An 18,728-nucleotide genomic window follows, 5' to 3' on the forward strand; every position below is an offset into this window, starting at 1 on the left:
GTTTTAAAACACAGCGATACGCAGTCCTCTCCTATACACGACGATTCGGATAACCGCAAACACAGTGCGCGCAGTCAACGAACCATGGGCGTAAATCCGGGGGGGGGGGGGGGGATGGGGGGATATATCCCCCCCCCCCCCCCGAAATGGAGGAGGGGGGATGGCCTGTACAATCATCCCCCCTGAAATTTGAGGGAAAAAATGGAGGAAGCAGAAATGTGATTGTATCAATTTTGGCATATTGCATGACGTTCGTACGCCCGCCTCCATACAGGTAACAGAGCTGAACAGTCTTGTAGGATAATGTATACATAATTTTCTCAAGCGCTCGCTCGCTTCGCTCGCTCGCAAAGACAGTAATATCGACATAAGGTATGGCCCAGACGTTGACAACGTCAAATAGTATAGGCCTACATGTAAACATGTAAATCCAAAATTTCACCAAAAGTGTGCACCAGATCGCTTAATTTCAGGTCTGAAAATGCACAATCTTCCTCGTCTGAGAGATGGGGTATCCCCCCCCCCCCCTCCCACAACCTCTCCCCACTCGGTCGCTCCGCTCTCTCGCACAGATATTCCAACTCCAAGTCCCTCCCCCACCCACCATCATTACAGAACGATGCCCCTGGGATGATTGATTGCTTTATTGACTTAAATCAAGAAAATAGAAATATACAATACCTACAGGAAGATAATACCGGTACGTTATTACATACAAAGAAATGGAGATCCATATTACCATTTTATTGAATATATTTGGGCATTATTCAGGGCTATCCTACGTTTTTTAAGGGGGGGGGGGGTTAAAATCACCTGTCAGTCAAGAAGAAAGAAAATCAAAAGATAAGAGAAACAACAACAAAAATTCTTCGTTCTTTCAAGGTCTGATTTTCAGCCAAAAGTCGGCTGACAAGCAAAAGAAAACAAAAACCCAAACAAACAAAAAACAAAAACAAAAAGTCTTCATATTTTTGCTGCCACTTTCCTCATCCTTTATATTTCATGCAAAACAGTGGTACGCTCGATCCCTGTTAAGTGTGTTAGTGTGTGTGTGGGGGGGGGGGGGGGGCGCCAAGCTCCCCTCCCCCCCCCCCCATCCGCTGGTAAAAAAGAATAAAAAACTTACCAAAATGGTAATTCAAGGGTTAGTAAACTGCCTTTGAAATCGACATGAAAGGGGATCAAGAAATAAGATATTTTTCTAAGATTTCTTTTAACCATAATCAAAGAGGTATCGTGAAACATTGTTCAAAAAGTCCGAAGCTGACAAAATATTGCGATTCAGCGTGATTCCTGGTTGGCATACTGAATATAAGCAGGATGTGCGCAGTGTACTCAGAACATCCGAACGGCAAAAAGAGTCGCTGCAACGTTGCGCAATGTGATGTAGAATGTACGCCTTTGTACCTTACGCTTCGTTATATCAAAGCTACAAATTGTAGATCATTAATGATTTTGCATTGTTGCTTTACATACTAGTCTATATCATAATGCCTTGCATTGCCAATAATAAGACTTGACCTGGGCTATTTCCTAACTTTGTCATGTATATAAAACACATACACACACAAACACAAACAATAATATTAGAGGATGTTCTAAAGTGCAGATTTTGGATATCCTTCTCCCATTTGGTCACTTCGACGCCCCCTTGCTGGTCATACCTCCCCAAATCATGAACGTAAACCGACACCCTTGACTACCAGTGGCGGATCCGCCCCCCCCCCCCCCTCTTAATTTCCAAAGCGTAAAAATATAGCTACAAAAGGCAGTTTTTGGACTGTAAAATGTCAAAATTTTCAAGCTCGCTCGCTCCGCTCGATCGCATCGCTCGATCGCTCGATCGCAATTGCCAGTAGTTGCGCCCGGTGCGCCCCCCTTATTCCAAAGTATAGCTACAATTGGCAGTTTTGAGACTGAAAAATGTCAAACTTTTCAAGGTCGCTCGCTCCGCTCGCTTACATTTAATCGTGATGCTATTCTCCTGATGTCACTACCAGTTATTGACAGCAATTGCGCCCGTTGCACCCCCTTAATTTCCAAAGTGAAAAAATACAGCTACACAAACGGCAGTTCTTGGACTGTAAAATGTCAAAATTTTCAAGCACACTTGCTGCGCTCGCATATAATCGTTATGTCATTCTCCTAATATTGCTGCCAGTAATTGCCAGCAGTTGCACCCGGTGCGGCCCCCCCCCCCCTTAATTTTCAAAGCGAAAAAATATAGCTACAACCGGCAGTTTTGGGACTGTAAAATGTCAAAATTTTCAAGGTCGCTCGCTTCGCTCGCTCGCATATAATCGTTATGTCATTCTCCTGATGTCGCTGCCAGTAATTGCCAGCAGTTGCGTCCGGTGCGCTCCCCTTAATTTCCAAAGCGAAAAAATATATCTACAAAAGGCAGTTTTGGGACTGTAAAATGTCAAAATGTTGAAGCTCGCTCGCATTTGATCGTTATGCCATTCTCCTGATGTTGCTGCCAGTAATTGTCAGCAGCGGTTGCGCCCGGTGCGTCCCCCCCCCCCTTTCATTTCCAAAGCAAAAAATATAGCTACAAACGGCAGTTTGGGGACTGTAAAATGTCAAAATTTTCAAGCTCACCCGCTTCGCTCGCTCGCATAATAATCGTTATGTCATTCTCCTGATGTCGCTGCCAGTAATTGCCAGCAGTTGCGCCCGGTGCGCCCCCTTAATTTCCAAAGCGAAAAAATATACCTACAACCGGCAGTTTTTGGACTGTAAAATGTCAAAATTTTCAAGCTCGCTCGCATTTAATCGTTATGTCATTCTCCTGATGTCGCTCCCAGTAATAAACTGCTAGCAGTTGCGTCCGGTGCGCCCCCTTAATTTCCAAAGCGAAAAAACATAGCTACAAACGGCAGTTTTGGGACTGTAAAATGTCAAAATTCTCAAGCTCGCTCGCTCCGCTCGCTCGCATTCAATTGTTATGCAATTCTCCTGATGTTGCTGCCAGTAATTTGTCGTTTCACACCGTCATTCCATAATCCATAAGGAAAAAAATGACTGCGCAGTGGAATGTATCACATTCCGTTATGTATTGCAGTCCCCATTACAGTTTCCAGACTGACAGCACACGCACATACGCGCACACACACATACACACGCACGCACGCACAAGCATGCATACACACCCTCAAAATTACTTTTCCACGAGGTGCCCCCCCCCCCCCCCCTCATGTCTTGACCAACCAGCCACGGTACGTCACTGGCTGCACCCGTCCGGTTATGGGCTTGTAATCGTGGTGATGGTGACTATCGCCGATCATCCCCCCCCCCCCCCCCACTCCTCAGCACGGATTTACGCCGTTGCAACGAACCGTCGTAAATCGGGTGCATTGACATAAGACGGTTCGTTGACTGCAAGTACATTGTACATGTATAGTGCGCACGGACAACAAAACTGTCGTATACATGGTAAATGACAACGGTCTTTGCAAACCGAAAAAAAAAAAAACCATGTAGATCTCTTTCGATTTCTCGCATAATTCCTAACAATACAATTCGACGAATACGTTACACGTTAGAATATTATAAGGATTAAACTCTTACGTATTAGAAAAATAATGTAGCAATCTTGATCGAAAAAAAAAAAATGGGTAAAATTCAAAGGCGATCATCTCGAAATGTCATTCTTACGTGAAAATTGCATGTAAAACGGTTCGGATGACCGCTGACGATATGATGCTTAGAAAAACTCCATGGCACAGAGATTTTTACCAAGTACACACTTAACTGTTCAGAGTACATCAATTATTTTTATGCAGAGAATCTACTGTTTTGACTTGATCCATGTAAGTCAAAATAAGTCTTGAGTCATAATCGAATTCATGGCAGTGGCGGATCCAGAGGGGGGCGCAACCGGCGCACGCCCCCCCCCCCCCCCTTTAATTATACCCCCGCCAAACGTAGTTTGAAGGGGGTATATAGGAATCAGCGGACGGACGGGCGGTCGGTCGGGCGGTCGGGCGGTCGGTCCGTTGCAAATCTTGCGTCGCGAACTACTTCCTCAGTTTTCAACCGATTCCCATAAAACTTGGCACAGATGTGTGCCTTGGGTTGTAGATGTGCAAGACGTATTTTTTGACAGTACCCAAAAGTACGTTGCCATGGTAACGGCATATTATGGGCAAAAATGGGTACAAATCTTGCGTCGCGAACTCCTCCCACAGTTTTTGATCAATTTTTATGAAATTAGGTACAGATGTTCATCTGAATATGTTAATGTGCAAGACACATATTTCCGCAGTGGCAAAAAGTGCGTTGCCATGGTAACGGCATGTTATTGGTAAAATATAGGGCAAAATGCTTCATGGCAAAACTGCTTCATCAGTGTTCTTCCAATTCTCATGGAATTCATATTGAATGTTTGTCTTAGGATATAGGTCAGCATGACACATTTCTTGACAGTGATAAAAAGTATGTTGCCATGGTAACAGCTCACATATTATGAGCCAAAATGATGGAAAATTTTGTGTTGCAAACTACTTCCTCAGTTTTTGCCCAATTTCCATGAAACTTGGTACAGATGTGTGCCTTTGGTTGTAGATGTGCAAGACGCATTTTTGACAGTACCCGAAAGTACGTTGCCATGGTAACGGCATATTAGTGGCAGAAGATCAAGGAAAGATCTTGCGGATTTAACTACTTCCTCAGTTTTTTGACCAAAGCTTATGAAATGTGGCACACACCTTGTTCTTGGTGGGAAGATGTGGAAGACATATTTTTCGGACGTGTCGGAAGCTGCGTTGCCATGGTAACGGCATATAAATGGCAGAAGATCAAGGAAAGATCTTGCGGATTGAACTACTTCCTCTGTATTCGACTGAAGCTCATGAAATGTGGCACACACATTGGTCTTGGTGGGAAGATGTGCAAGACATATTTTTTGGACGTGTCGGAAGCTTTCGATTTCGATGTCGACGAGCACAGCGACCGCATCGTTGCACTCGAGAAGGAGGTAGAGAACCTGAAAGCCACCGCTGACGACTCCGAGCAGTATACAAGGAGGAACTGCCTGGTATTCTCTGGTATACCCGAGACCGACGACGACAACGAGAATACCGACGATGTGATAAGGAGCCTATGCCGTGACAAGCTTGATATGGAAATCAACGCCAGCGACATCGATCGCAGCCATCGTCTCGGCAGGCCTTCACCCAACGGTCAAGGAAAGCGTGATCGGAACATCATTGTGAAGTTCACAAACTACCGAATCCGCGAACGAATCTACGTCGCTCGCAGGAAACTACGGAATACATCGTCATCGACGTCGCAGAATCCACCACCGTCATCAACTAGGCATGTATACATCAATGAAAGCCTAACCAAGGCAAGAGCGAAACTCCTGTGGAAACTCAGAACTGCAAACTCAGCGAAGGACCACAGAATATGGACACAGGACGGAGTCATACTAGTCAAAACTCCCAATGGCGACCGACACAAGGTAACGAGAAAAGAACACCTATCCAAAGTGACTACGTTGAACATTACGTGAACCGAGCTAATACTTATGTACATGCTTATCGTAATTTGGATTAATTTTGCTTTGTGTTTTTTTTTTCACTGTTCATTTTGATATTATTACCCCCTCTGTTCCGTTGAATATTATTGTGTATGCCTATCTTGTATCCCTGCGCTGTATGTGAAAAAACTGTAAAGAGAAATCAGAAAGCTTTGCTGTGTACGAACTGTTCAGAATGGGTACATACTAGATGTGTAAATGTTTCAAGTGCTCAGTATAATGATCCTCATGAGAAATTTGTGGATTGGCAGTGTACAAAATGTTTATTTTCCCAATTACCCTTTGTGTATGATATTAATTCAGAACAGCAGATAAGTACAGGTTTATTTGGTACTACTGTAAATGATAATAAGAGTGAGTTGAATTATGAAGAATGTTTATTTTCTATTGAAAAGGGGCTGAAAATTGCCCATTTAAATGTAAGAAGCCTTAGAAATAAAACAGGTGACGTAAATTGTTTGTTAAAAGGTCATCCTTATGATATAATGTCATTATCTGAGACTTGGTTAGATGAAACTATTGGGAAGGATGTATGTCGTATTGATGGCTATAATATGGAGAGGAAAGACAGAGATTATTTTGGAGGAGGCGTTTGTTGTTACATTCGAAACAGTATACCTTATATCAGGAGACATGACTTGGAATGTGAAAGTTTAGAATTGCTTTGGGTCGAAGTAAAAGTCAGAAATGAGGCTAGTTTGTACATTGGTATTGTGTACCGAAAACCGAATAGCTCTGTCTCCTTTTTTCAAGAACTCGAGGAAAATCTAGAGCAAGTATTTTCTGTGTCCGATAGGATAATATTGTTAGGTGATTTGAATTGTAACATGCTTACAGAAAATTCCTTGTCCGGCAGGTTAACTGAAATAGGTGAATCACTGGGCTTAAAACAGCTCATTGAGAGGCCAACACGTGTGACCCCCTTTAGTAAGACTCTTATTGATGTGATTTTTGTTTCAATAGCTTTCGGGGAATTGCGTTCAGGTGTACAATCTATTGGGTTCAGTGACCACTCTTTAGTATACATTGTAACAAAAGTAAAAACTTCAAATATGTTGCCTCAAATTTCTCGTTTTCGATCTTTTCAATCGTTTAGTGAAACTGCATTCCTCGATGACTTAGGTTGTATTGATTGGAATAAATTGTTTTCAAATGTTACTGATGTCAACATCATGTGGCAGAAGTTTAGAGATGTTTTTCTTAAATTGTCTGACAAACATGCACCTTATGTATCGGTGCGTAAGAAACTTAAAGGTTCCCCATGGATAAATTCAGCTTATAAAGAAGTAGCAAGGAATAGAGATTATTATAAACGTCAATATGATAAGATGAAACATGAGAATATTTGTGATGAAAGTAAAATTGTTGTTTTGTGGGAGAAATATATTTCATTGAGAAACAAAGCTAATATTTTGAATAAAAAGTTGAAAAGGGCTTATTTCCGCAACAGGATTGAGGAAAGTACTGATATGAAAACAACTTGGAATATAGTAAAAGGGCTTTTGCCTGATAGTAAATGTAACGCATCTTCACATGTTGTCATCGATGGGAAAATTGTATCTGATCCTTTAAAAATAGCAACGGAGTTCAATAATATGTTTAGTAAAGTCGCTGAGTCAATTCATGGAAAAGAAGACTCCGGTGAAGTGAGACACAACCACAACAGCATAGATGCTACTAAACGACTTAGTAAAGCACAATCGTGCTTTGTATTTGACAAGATCACCTTTGAATTTGTTAAAAAAGAATTAGCTAACCTAGATTGTTCGAAATCTGCAGGGCTTGATGACCTCCACCCTCGACTGCTGAAGCTTAGTGCTGAATTAGTGGCCATTCCTATTGTGTGCATTCTTAATCAATCACTACAATCTGGGCGTCTCCCTGATGATTTTAAAATGGCTAAAGTAGTCCCTGTTCCCAAAGCAAAAGCAAGTCATGAACTAAATAACTTTCGTCCTATTTCTCTTTTGTCAATTGTTTCCAAAGTGTTAGAAAGAGCAGTTCATTCTCAATTGATGGGATACCTACATAAAGAAGAATTGTTGAGTGATCGGCAGTCTGGTTTCAGGAGTAAACACTCCACCTCAACGTGTTTAATGGAAATTTGTGAAATGCTATACGATAACCTTGACAAAGGTCGATTTACTGGTGCTGTCTTCTTAGACCTGAGGAAAGCTTTTGATATAATTCCCCATGATCTTCTTATTAAGAAACTGAGTTTTTTTGGTATTGACGGTATTGAATTATCATGGTTTGAATCATATTTATTGGGAAGAAAGCAATTGGTGTCATACAAAGGTGTAAGAAGTAATTTTCTTCCAGTATATTCCGGTGTACCGCAGGGCTCAATACTGGGCCCGCTTCTATTTTGTATGTACATTAATGACAGCGGCAATTTACCTTTTCATATAAGTACGAATATTTCATTGTACGCAGACGACACAACCGTTTTTTCTTCAGGATATGGAGTACAGGCTGTTCAAACACAGTTACAGAATGATATAAATGTTTTATGTAAATGGTTGAATGAAAATGGATTAGTTGTTAATACCGATAAAACCAAAGTTATGTTAATTTCTGGTAGAAGGAAGAAAAATCCAATTAAATTGCAAATTAGAATGGAAGACAAATTGTTAGAAAATGTAACCAAATTTAAGTATCTAGGTGTTATTGTAAATCAGAATTTAGATTGGTCTTTTCAGATTAATGATATCGTTAAGAAAATTATGAACTCGCTTACATGTATGCGAAGGATTAAGCACTGCCTGACGAAATCAGTACTCCTTCATTTATATTTCACTTTGATACTTCCTTATATTGATTATTGTTCAACTGTGTGGGGCTCACTGTCGAAGAAAAACTTAATGAGGCTACAGAGGTGTCAAAACAAATGTTGTCGCTTAGTTTTAGATGCACCTTATGATACCCCTGTTCAAATTATGTTAGATTCATTGAAATTACAATCCGTTAAACATAGACTGGAATATAATTACAATGTATTTATGTACAAAATTCTGAATGGCCTTGCTCCTGAATATCTAAGACGAGTTTTACCACAACGAGCTAATCCATACTCTACGAGATCAGTCTCCATGCACCAACTGTATTTAGCTAAACCCAAGACCGAGTATAAAAAGCAGTCTTTTTCATACACAGCAACGAAGCTATTTAACTCACTACCTGTGTTTATCAAATCCTCCGCCTCACTGCCCCTATTTAAACGCAATGTCCGCAACATCCAGGTGGTTACCAGCAGTAGCTAATTTCTCGTTTCTTTGAAAGATGTACACATGTATTCTTTCTGTCACCTTTCTCTCTCCCTCTCTCTCCCCCCCCCCCTCTCTCTCTCTCTCTCTCGCTTTATCTATTCTACAGAGGATCTCCACTTTTATGAAATGTATTATTGTGTATGTTGCATGTGATTGTTATGTATGTATCTTATTGTATCATAAATGTGATTTGTACAGCAGGGCTCCCTTGGAAAGCAGGCCTTGCGGCTTGAATGGGACTACCCTGCTTTTATAAAGAAGACAATAAAGAAAGAAAGAAGAAAGAAAGAAGCTGCGTTGCCATGGTAACGGCATATTAATGGCGGAAGATCAAGGAAAGATCTTGTGGATTGAACTACTTCCTCAGTTTTCGACAAAAGCTTATGAAATGTGGCACACACAATAGTCTTGGTGGGAAGATGTGCAAGACATATTTTTCGGACGTGTCGGAAGCTGCGTTGCCATGGTAACGGCATTTAAATGGCAGAAGATCAAGGAAAGATCATTCCTTGGGTAAGACTGTCGTCACGGGGCGGGGGTATTAATCACCTTCAGTGATATTTCTAGTTTTCGTTAAAAACAAAGAAAATAAAAAGAAAAAACTGCAATGAAACCCGGAAGTGGCACCAGAAATATTAGTCACGCCCCCCCCCCCCCCCCCCTTTACAGAATTCCTGGATCCGCCCCTGCATGGTTTCATCGTTTAATTGCTGTCGTTGATATTTTAATAGCCATGGAACAATCTTGCTCACGGGCCGGTTTCTAGTAGGCTACATGAACTTCTGTTATTTTGATAACATCCTTTACAGGAACTCCTACCTCCTCATTCCCCTCATTCACCCCGTGGGTACTGTTGGGCGTATCTTTACTTGTGAATGCTGCAACTATGGTTTTCGCATGGTACGTAAACACGGAATGACCAAAGGTGGCGTCTTTGTGAGTCAATACGGTATTTTCAGAACTTTTAAGAATAATCTCAATATGATTATGATGTTTCTAGTAAATTCATTGCCCTGTCTGTGTGGATTACTTCTCTACCATTTCTTCACAGAGACCTGTGTAAGCAAATAAAGAAATCGTTAAGCGTAAAAACACGAAAGAATATGATATAAAATACAATTACATAATGCTTATATCCTCTTGTGTGTTTTAAAATGTTTTAGTTGCTGTGTTCAGCAGAAATGCTAACAACTCATTTCATTCTGTCCTGATATTGCCATGAAAATATGTCAATTACCTCACAGTGAAGGTATATAAAATGTGCTCCCTGTGATGATACATGTGTATTGATTTACAACTTTTCCTTTTCCAGTCTTTTTATTAGAAGGAAATGTTCTCCATCCAGGACTTCTGAAAACACCGATGTAACACAGAAAGATGCACAGACATACCGTAACGCGGGATTCTCTAACGATATCCAAAGGGGCGCAGAGGATGAAGACTATACCACCCTGCAATCGCCGCAGCCAGAGTTCAATCCTTACGCCACGGTCGGAGAGGGGCAAATCTACCTTTCGCCAAATCAGTAGACGTCGTCGTCATCTCGTGTCATTCCACGTCATAGTATGTAGGAAACCACAGCTAGATAGAGCAGACATCTGATGTTTGCTATCCGCCGAAACAAAATTTTGTAATCACACCTGTTACAGTTCGTCATTTCGATGATTCGTTATTCCGAAGGTTCGGTTTTTTTTTTCGAAGATTTGTTATTCCTAAGGTTTGTTATAAATTGTTCGTTAAAACGACGCACAGTGGGCCAGAGAGATACCAAAGTGCGCCAAAAGTCATTTTGGGCACTTGGGATTTTTTAATTTTTGACATGCGCTCTTGAGAGGAAACACTTTGAAGAATATTTCATTGAAATATTTAAATCAGATATGTACATTAAAGGGATATATTTCCTACCTGAAGTAGCAAAATACAACATTTTAAGAGTTTCAAAGCAAATTGTAACCTCTTTAATGAATACGTAATTTCGACATATAGTTTTTGAGATATCAACCTGCAATTTCTCCCACATATTTCTCAGAGTTTATCTTACGTTATGAATGCCGTAAAAATGCAAAGAAACCTAATCTTCATCAACATTTTTCGGTAAATATCCTTGAAAAGAGGGTAATTATTTGTCTTTTTTGATATATCCAAATGAAAAGTTTAGATTGCCACGGATTTCCAACTAAATTCTATTACCACAACATTCCCTGATGTCTCAGCTTTAAGCTGATACCAGATTTGGCTGCCACCTTATGCCACTTTTTGTGTTAGAGCCGATTTTCCGCGGCACATTACGTGTATTTTGGACCTAGCAGCCGCTTAGGAATTCTGTTATCATACGGCGCCGCATGAGGGCGGCATTGTATTTTAATTAATTTTTTTTTTCTTGCACGTTAAAGGCCCGCAAACATGATTAACACTGAATTAGAGGTAAACAGAGTTATAAATATATGAATAGGGCTAGTTCCGGCGCCTAAAAGACCCTTCTTTCAAAGATAAAAGAGTACATAATTGCACATAACCAAGGTCATAGCCATATTATTGTCCATATTGTCATAGCCACTGCTGTAAACAAGCTATTCCCTCTGCGATACATACTGTATGGACACCTAAATACTTCGATCCTACTCTTGACATATGCAGATAGAACGTTATACACCTAAACACAGATATTCTATTCTCATCGGTTACTCTTTGGAAGCAAAGTCTGTTGCTATCCGGCTGCTCACCAAAGTGTATCGGATCGCAGTCTGATGAATCCGACTGTGTCGGTCGACTATCAGGTCAATGTCAGACATTGCTCGCGTGATCCTCATCAGACGATCTTGCCTCATGGGATCACGCCCACCGAACTAAAACATTAAGTTTAGTTCGGTGATCACGCCCGACCTGTCTGACATTGACCTGATAGGCGACAAATACAAGTCGGATTCATCAGACTGTGCTCCCATATACTTAGGTGGGTTGCCGGAAGCAAAAAAAAAAAAAAAAAAAATGCTTCCGACGACTGACTGATGAGGAAAAAAAATCCTTGTGGAATGGGGATGAATTTATAATTTCACATGATAGTAATTCCGATAGATTTTTCATTAAAAAAAAATCTTTTATTATAGCTTTGTCAAGTAAACCTTCATGCACGGAAGACTCATTCTTAGTTGTTAAGTCATAACCTTTCATTCTCCTGACTACTGACTTCACAATTTATCTTTCCAGTAAAATTAGACAAAATGGTTTTTCGAGTGTTGCGCTTGTATAAATTGATATGGCATAGGCCTAAGGTTATAGTAGAGAGATTGATTTGATATCACACATTTATGTCCTGCTAGAATAGAGTGAAGAAATTCCCCCAAAAGTACAGCGTACATCATAAACTTATTCTAATTTACACGGACAACAGTATTATTTTGCAGTACGTGTGTATAATATGGAACTTCCAGCGCAGCATGAATTCGATCGTCGAATGTTTATACACTTTCTGTGGCCAATTATGTAAGCATCTTGTATTCAATGATAGTAGATAAGCAGTGTCAGTGAATGTGAAAAGATAAATGAACCCCTTTTCAAATTAACCTTTAAAGAAAATAAAACAGCCTAAAGCAACGTTTACACTTTGGCGAGTTGGAGTCGCGAGTCGTGCGCGAGCTGTGCGAGCTCCAACTCGCGTTAACTCGCACGAACTCGCGCGAAATGTATTTTTTTTTGCTGGAATTTGCATGAGTGATATAAGACTCAACGCCGAGTTCACTACGCTCGCTGTACGAGTGAACCGAGCTCGAAACGAGACATACCGAGCTTAGTATGAGTTGCAGTGACCTTTATACGACGTAAAGCGAGCTTTAAACGAGTTGTCAGGATTTTATTACGAGTAATAAGAGTTTTATACGATCGAGGGGCGGGAAATGCACATTTTTGGCGCTCAAAGATGGATGACAGAAGCATTTTCGCTCTGCTTGAAGAAGAAGAGACCCTGATCTTCTGCACGATTGGTGCGACCCTGTTGTCAATGAGACGCCGCAGAAAAAGAGATGCTCTTAAAGAGAGGACCAAAATGCTTCAAAGGGGGTTTTGGACAAGACCCTGGTTGTTGAGGAGGCCAAAGTACGGACACTATGAGACGCTGATGACGGAGTTAGCTGGTGAAGACCTGGACGATCTTTCGGGGGGAGATGACAAGGCGAAAGAAGACCTTCGTAGATCTCTGACCTCATCTGCTCGCTGGAGGAGCTACAACATAATAAAAGGATACCAGTCATTTCAATACTCATAAGGGTACATCGTTTATATTTCACCATGTTACACAAAACTAGTAAGTTATTGAGCAGTTAACCAGTAATTATACGGTATCACGAAATTATCTCGAGACTACTGAAACAAAAAAAAAAATCACAGTTAACCAAAATGTTATGCACACGTGACTACTGAAACAAAAAAAAAATCACAGTTAACCAAAATGTTATGCACACGTAATAAAACATATTTTGAGATCTTGAGATTAATGACAGTAATGTAACACTTTACTGTTCCTTTTCTTTAATACAGAACAATGTTCATTATCATAATGTTTAATCACCTATCAATGTATCCCAGAAAAACCCCAAGAACTGAATAATTTTAGTAATAATTTTGTGCGGTTTTTAATTCATGTTAGTGTATGAGACAATGCCTGATCAAAATTTTTGTTCACTGCAACACTTAGTGTTCAAAGCTTGTTTTAATATCGAGTGTTAAAATGTACTTGCGAACCTTTATTCCTTAACATCTGCCATATTAATTCAAACATAATTATGAGGTGAATATCTACAAAACTACAATATCAGCGAAATTGAGAACAGTTTGAAATTCACATGTTAAAAGTAAGTAACTTGTTTATAACATTGAGATTAAATATTTTCAATTACTCGGATACATCTGGTTGACGAAAATGTAAATTCAAAGAAATGCCTATAATCGTGAAAGCATGCACATAATTTTACTTTGACGGAGTTAACTCAAACAAATAAGGTTTCTGTATGGTCGAGATGAAATGTCCAAATCGCAATTTACGTGTTTAATCTCTTGTTTTGATGTTAGAGGTAAAACATGTATCTAACATTATGTTCAGTTAAAAAAATGAGCTGCATGTCAAAGTGCTTTCAGAATATATGTTTGGATGTAAAAGTTAACATTAAACATAATTATGCTTCACAGTAAGCATTCTGTCCTTCCAGAGTGAAAACCTAAAACTTTACCTCATGGACAACTGTACTGGAATTATTATTCCAGCAGATGATAATTACAATTTTCATTAAAAAAAATCTGGGCTGCATGTCCTTACATGTTTTCAGAATATATGTTGGGATGTAAAAGTTAACCTTTGAAAAAAATATGCTTCACAGGAATCATTTAGTGCTTCAAAAGGTGAAAACCTAAAACTTCACCCCACTGTTCTGGAGTTATTATTGTAGCAGATAATAATAATAATAAAAAAAAATTATAAACATCTTGGTAGTGAATGTGTGTCGTTCGTTATTTTCATATTCTTGGTTGTTTTAATCAATCTGAACATAATAAGACAGGCCATGCAGCTCATTTTAAGAATATTTTTAAAAATCGATCAACCACAATGTTGCAGTGGCCTTAATGTACGTGTTGAGTATCATTTTCACCGGTTTTATATCATGGTGTTATCATGATAAACACACGAACGGAGTTTTACCCTCTAACAATATGGTGGATTAGTCATCTTTGTTGTTCGTGCATGTACTTGTGTTAGGAAATAAATGTTCATAAAATACATGTATTACTCGATCCGTACTGTCTTTTCTTTACAACAATTCACATTCACCTTTTCCAGCAGTTCTCTGTCCTTGGCTTCTTCAGAGGCCACCTTGGGGAATGGGGGTTGTACACCTCCCTTTCATTTTGCCCTTGCCCTTGCCAACAATTGATACGTTGGTGTAAGAGGAACCAGCTTCATGCTCTGCTGGGGGTCATCAGCTTCTTGGGTGGTCTTGTCATTCTCACTGCACTGTCATCATGCCCATCAGACTCAGTATCCTGGTCGGGGGAAGAGTGTTTAATTCGTCTTCTCTTGGTTGGGATGCTACTTGTCCTTTAGAGGTCTGCAAAAAAATAAATAAATCATTCGATCAACATCTTTTACAAGAAAGACACACGATGGCGATTTTTATATTTTGTTTAAATGTAGCTTATTACAGATCTTAATAAAATCAAATGCATATTTACCCTTCCCAATGTTCTCCCTTTCATCCTCACAATATGTCCCTCCAGGACGCTGAATGTATTGAGAATCCACTGATCTCTCTCACTGTAAGGTGTGTCTCTGGTCCCCTTTCCAGACTTTGGGTTCGTCAGACGGCTGTATACTGTGTCCTCATAGACTTGAGGAAATTGTTCAGCTGTTCACATAAATTAATGGAAAGAAACAAACAACTTTATTAAATTCTTGTTTCTCATACAGTGAAGTATATAGCTAGCTAACGGGATAAACGAAATGAGGGGTCAAAATTTTCAGGACTAGATATATGCATGTCATGTTGTCAGTTGTTTACAGGATTTTCGATGATTATGGCAATCATAATCATAGTAGTAATCATGGTAATGAATTCAACAAAATATATTTAGCGAAACTCCGTTTTGCCGCCAGAGGGCCCCCCTAAATAATAGATATTAATATTCATCTTCACTTACCGGAGCACACCGGATCGTACTCCTTGGCCTTCTCTTCGATTAGCCTTGTCTTCTTTGCAGTATCCTTGTATGACTTTAGTCGCCTGCTATACAGACAATCGTGATCTCCGTACCACTCTGCTTATTCTACTTCTTGCTCTTCAGTTAAGCAGTGAGGTGTTTTTTCGTCTCTTCGGGGTGGACTTCTTAGGGGTGGACTCAGTGGCGTATCCAGCGAAAACGGCGCCCGGGGCAAGCGCGAAAATTGCGCCCCTAATTTCTGAAAAAGTGTTCAACCCCAACCCCATCCCGGTAGGGACTTTAAACAAAGTCCACATGATATTATGCTTTATCAAGCACTTTAAAGGGGTCCTTTGAGGGTGATTTAAATGTAATGAATTTTGATAAATTTTAGCGAGCCGAAAATTTTGGTATTTCAGCTTACAAAACATGGAATTCTTGTCATTTTTTGCTAATCAAATCTTACAATTCCAATCAAGATATAGTGACGGGCTTACAGATAACGATTTATACCAACAAACTGCATGAGGAATTTCAAAAGTACTCTAATTAGTACGCGCGAGTTAGCCGAAATTTGTATATTTCCGCGTCATCGTACGTTTTGTTCTTATCTTTTTTTATTTGTTTTTTTAGCCCCCCCCCCCATATTATGTTCGAAACCGTTGGCGTCCTCTCTTGATCCAATCGGCGATCGCTTCAGAACGAATGAAATTGCAGCCGCTGCTCCGTGTAAAATTTTTCCTGCTTAATAAAATGACATGTGTGAACATGATTGTCATTTTGTGCGCGTCGTCACGTTTTGTTCTTATCTTCTTCTTTTCTTTTTCTTTTTTGATAAATTTTGGCGAGTGAGCGCAGCGAGCGAGCCGAAAATTTTTGTATTTCAGCTTACAAAACATTGAATTCTTGTCATTTTTTGCTTATTTAATCTTACAATCCTAATCAAGATAATAGTGACGGCCTTATAGATAACGATTTATACCAACAAACTGTGGACTTGAGAAAAAATTATCTAAATTGTATGAGCGAGCAAGCAGAAATTTGCATATTTCCTCGTCATCATTACGTTTTGTTCTTATATTGCTTGATTTTTTTTTGCGCCCCCTCCCCCGTATGTTCGAAACCGTTGGCGCATTCTTTTGATCCAATCGGCGATCGCTTCAGAACGAAAGATATTGCACCCGCTGCTCCGTGAAACATTGTGCTTGCTGAATATAAAATGACATGTGTGAACACAATAGACATTGTAATTCTTTTTGTCCGCGTCATCATCACGTTTTGTTCTTACCTTCTTTATTTATATAAATTTTGGCGAGCGAGCCGAAAATTTTTGTATTTCAGCTGACAGAACATGGAACATGGGCACGGAACATGGGCACGTGCCCCCCTTGCCCCCCCCCCCCCCCCCCCCCTAGATACGCCACTGGGTGGACTTCTTGTTTGGGGTGGACTTCTTTGTTCTTTTTTTTTTCCGTCTTCCCTGGGGTGCCAGACGGAGAACCTTGCGAGTGGAGAAAAACTGGGTTCATTTTCCTCCCCAACCAGTTCGACAGGCGAGTCATGATGCTCAGTAGTTTGAGCTTGGACCTGGTCTAGTTTGGTGTCTTGTTCTTTTACCTGTCTCTGCTCGTCCTTGATCTCCTCTTCCGTCTCCATTCTCTCTTCCTGCACTTCTTCTACTTCTATCCTTGTTTGAATGACATTATTCTTTCGGTGTTTAACTACCTGAATGGCCACAACTCTTGGATCTCTTGGGTCGGGGCATATTCCTCTCCTACACGTCCTATTTTGCTAGTTGTAATAATACAGTGACAATGGCCGTTTTAAAAGTACGTGTACATGCGTGGGTCGATTAAAATGTGCTCTCATTTTAGAATATATATGGAAAAATATAGAACACTGGATATTTATTATTCAGCTGGCATGTCAATGTGCACTTGCAACGCAATCTGACTAAACTCATACGAAACTCGCTGTAACTCGGGGTGCTCGATCTGAACTCGCGCTAATCTCGCGGGCACCTCTCCTTCACTCGTAATACGATCGCAGTGCTCGTATCTCGCTCTAGTAAACTCGGAATGCACTCGCGTATACTCAAATATGGCGAGTTATTACGAGTTATTACGAGTTTATCTCGAGCTTCTTTCGAGTTATTGCGAGTACCGCGAGTATACAACGAGTCTAGCTGAGTTCAGCACGAGTTACAGCGAGTTAGCAAAAATTTTGAACATGTTCAAAAATTTTGGGACTGCTCACGACTTCAAGGAGAGTTGTCCCGAGCTTAAACGAGCTCCGCCGAGCCATGCCGAGTTGTCGCGAGTTATCCCGAGTTACATGGTGAGCTTCACGCGAGTTATCGCGAGTGCCTCATTTTGGCAACTCGCCTTAACTCGCCATAGCTCGCCATGTCAACTCGCCAAAGTGTAAACGCTGCTTAAGATTTGCACTGCTTTATTCGTCATTTACAGACCGATTTTTGGTAGCCAATGAAAAATCAGCATCACAGTGACGTCATATGAGTTTGAAATTATGTTCAATCAATTCTACGCCCCAAATTACCCCTTAACACCAAATTTGGGTAAAAAGAAACCATGGGATATAATTTTGGCGCACTTTGAGCTCATTCTGGCCCACTGTGCGACGGTTCTGCATGGGTTCCTTGATGCGTACCCTTTTCACTTTTCGGATTATTGAGTCTTTGTCGTTGTTGTTGTTGTTCGGAAAAACGAACCGTCGGAATAACTATTCAAAAGTCCGGACAAACGAATCCTCTTTCATTTTCGTTTGAACAAGCATCTAGGTAAAGAAAACTAGTGAGTTTCCTAACAACGAATCTTTGGAATGAAGAACATCACTTATCACTCGAGCCGTATTTCCTTTCAGGGCCTATAGGCCCCTAAATGTATTTTAGCTGGCTGTGTGGAGAGCACGTCATAAAAACATTGTCCTGATTATGTTACCTTGCTTTTCCTAAATCAAATACGAGAATGTTCAGGATGTTTGTATTGTGAAAATACTTCTGCGCCTTTACCATCTGCTTGGATATTAACTCTATTTTGCTCTAAGTGCCGAGGAGCTGGCAATCATCGTACAGTGTAGGTGTGATTTGATCGAACTCTACCATTCCGTGTTAGGGTGCGTTCGAGCGCTCTTCTAAAGCGAACCATACCGTACCGTACCCACGCCAGAGGAGCGCTCGAACGCACCTAAAGTGTACGGTACAGTACTGTACC

General features: G+C 40.4%; 1 protein-coding gene across 1 annotated transcript in view; it reads left to right on the forward strand.

The window, feature by feature from the left end:
• The window catches only part of LOC139717485 (uncharacterized), a 40,452-nt gene extending 34,937 nt beyond the window's left edge, over positions 1–5,515 (forward strand). Inside the window, exon 13 of the mRNA XM_071628990.1 lies at positions 4,923–5,515. Within this exon, the coding sequence (XP_071485091.1) occupies positions 4,923–5,515 (593 nt within the window). The remainder of the gene's footprint in view (positions 1–4,922) is intronic.
• Positions 5,516–18,728: the final 13,213 nt, after the last annotated feature.

The sequence above is a fragment of the Diadema antillarum genome, unplaced genomic scaffold, assembly GCF_040938485.1.
Source record: "Diadema antillarum isolate AM-2024a unplaced genomic scaffold, OU_Dant_1.0 scf00000075, whole genome shotgun sequence".
Classification (NCBI taxonomy): Eukaryota; Metazoa; Echinodermata; class Echinoidea; order Diadematoida; family Diadematidae; genus Diadema; species Diadema antillarum.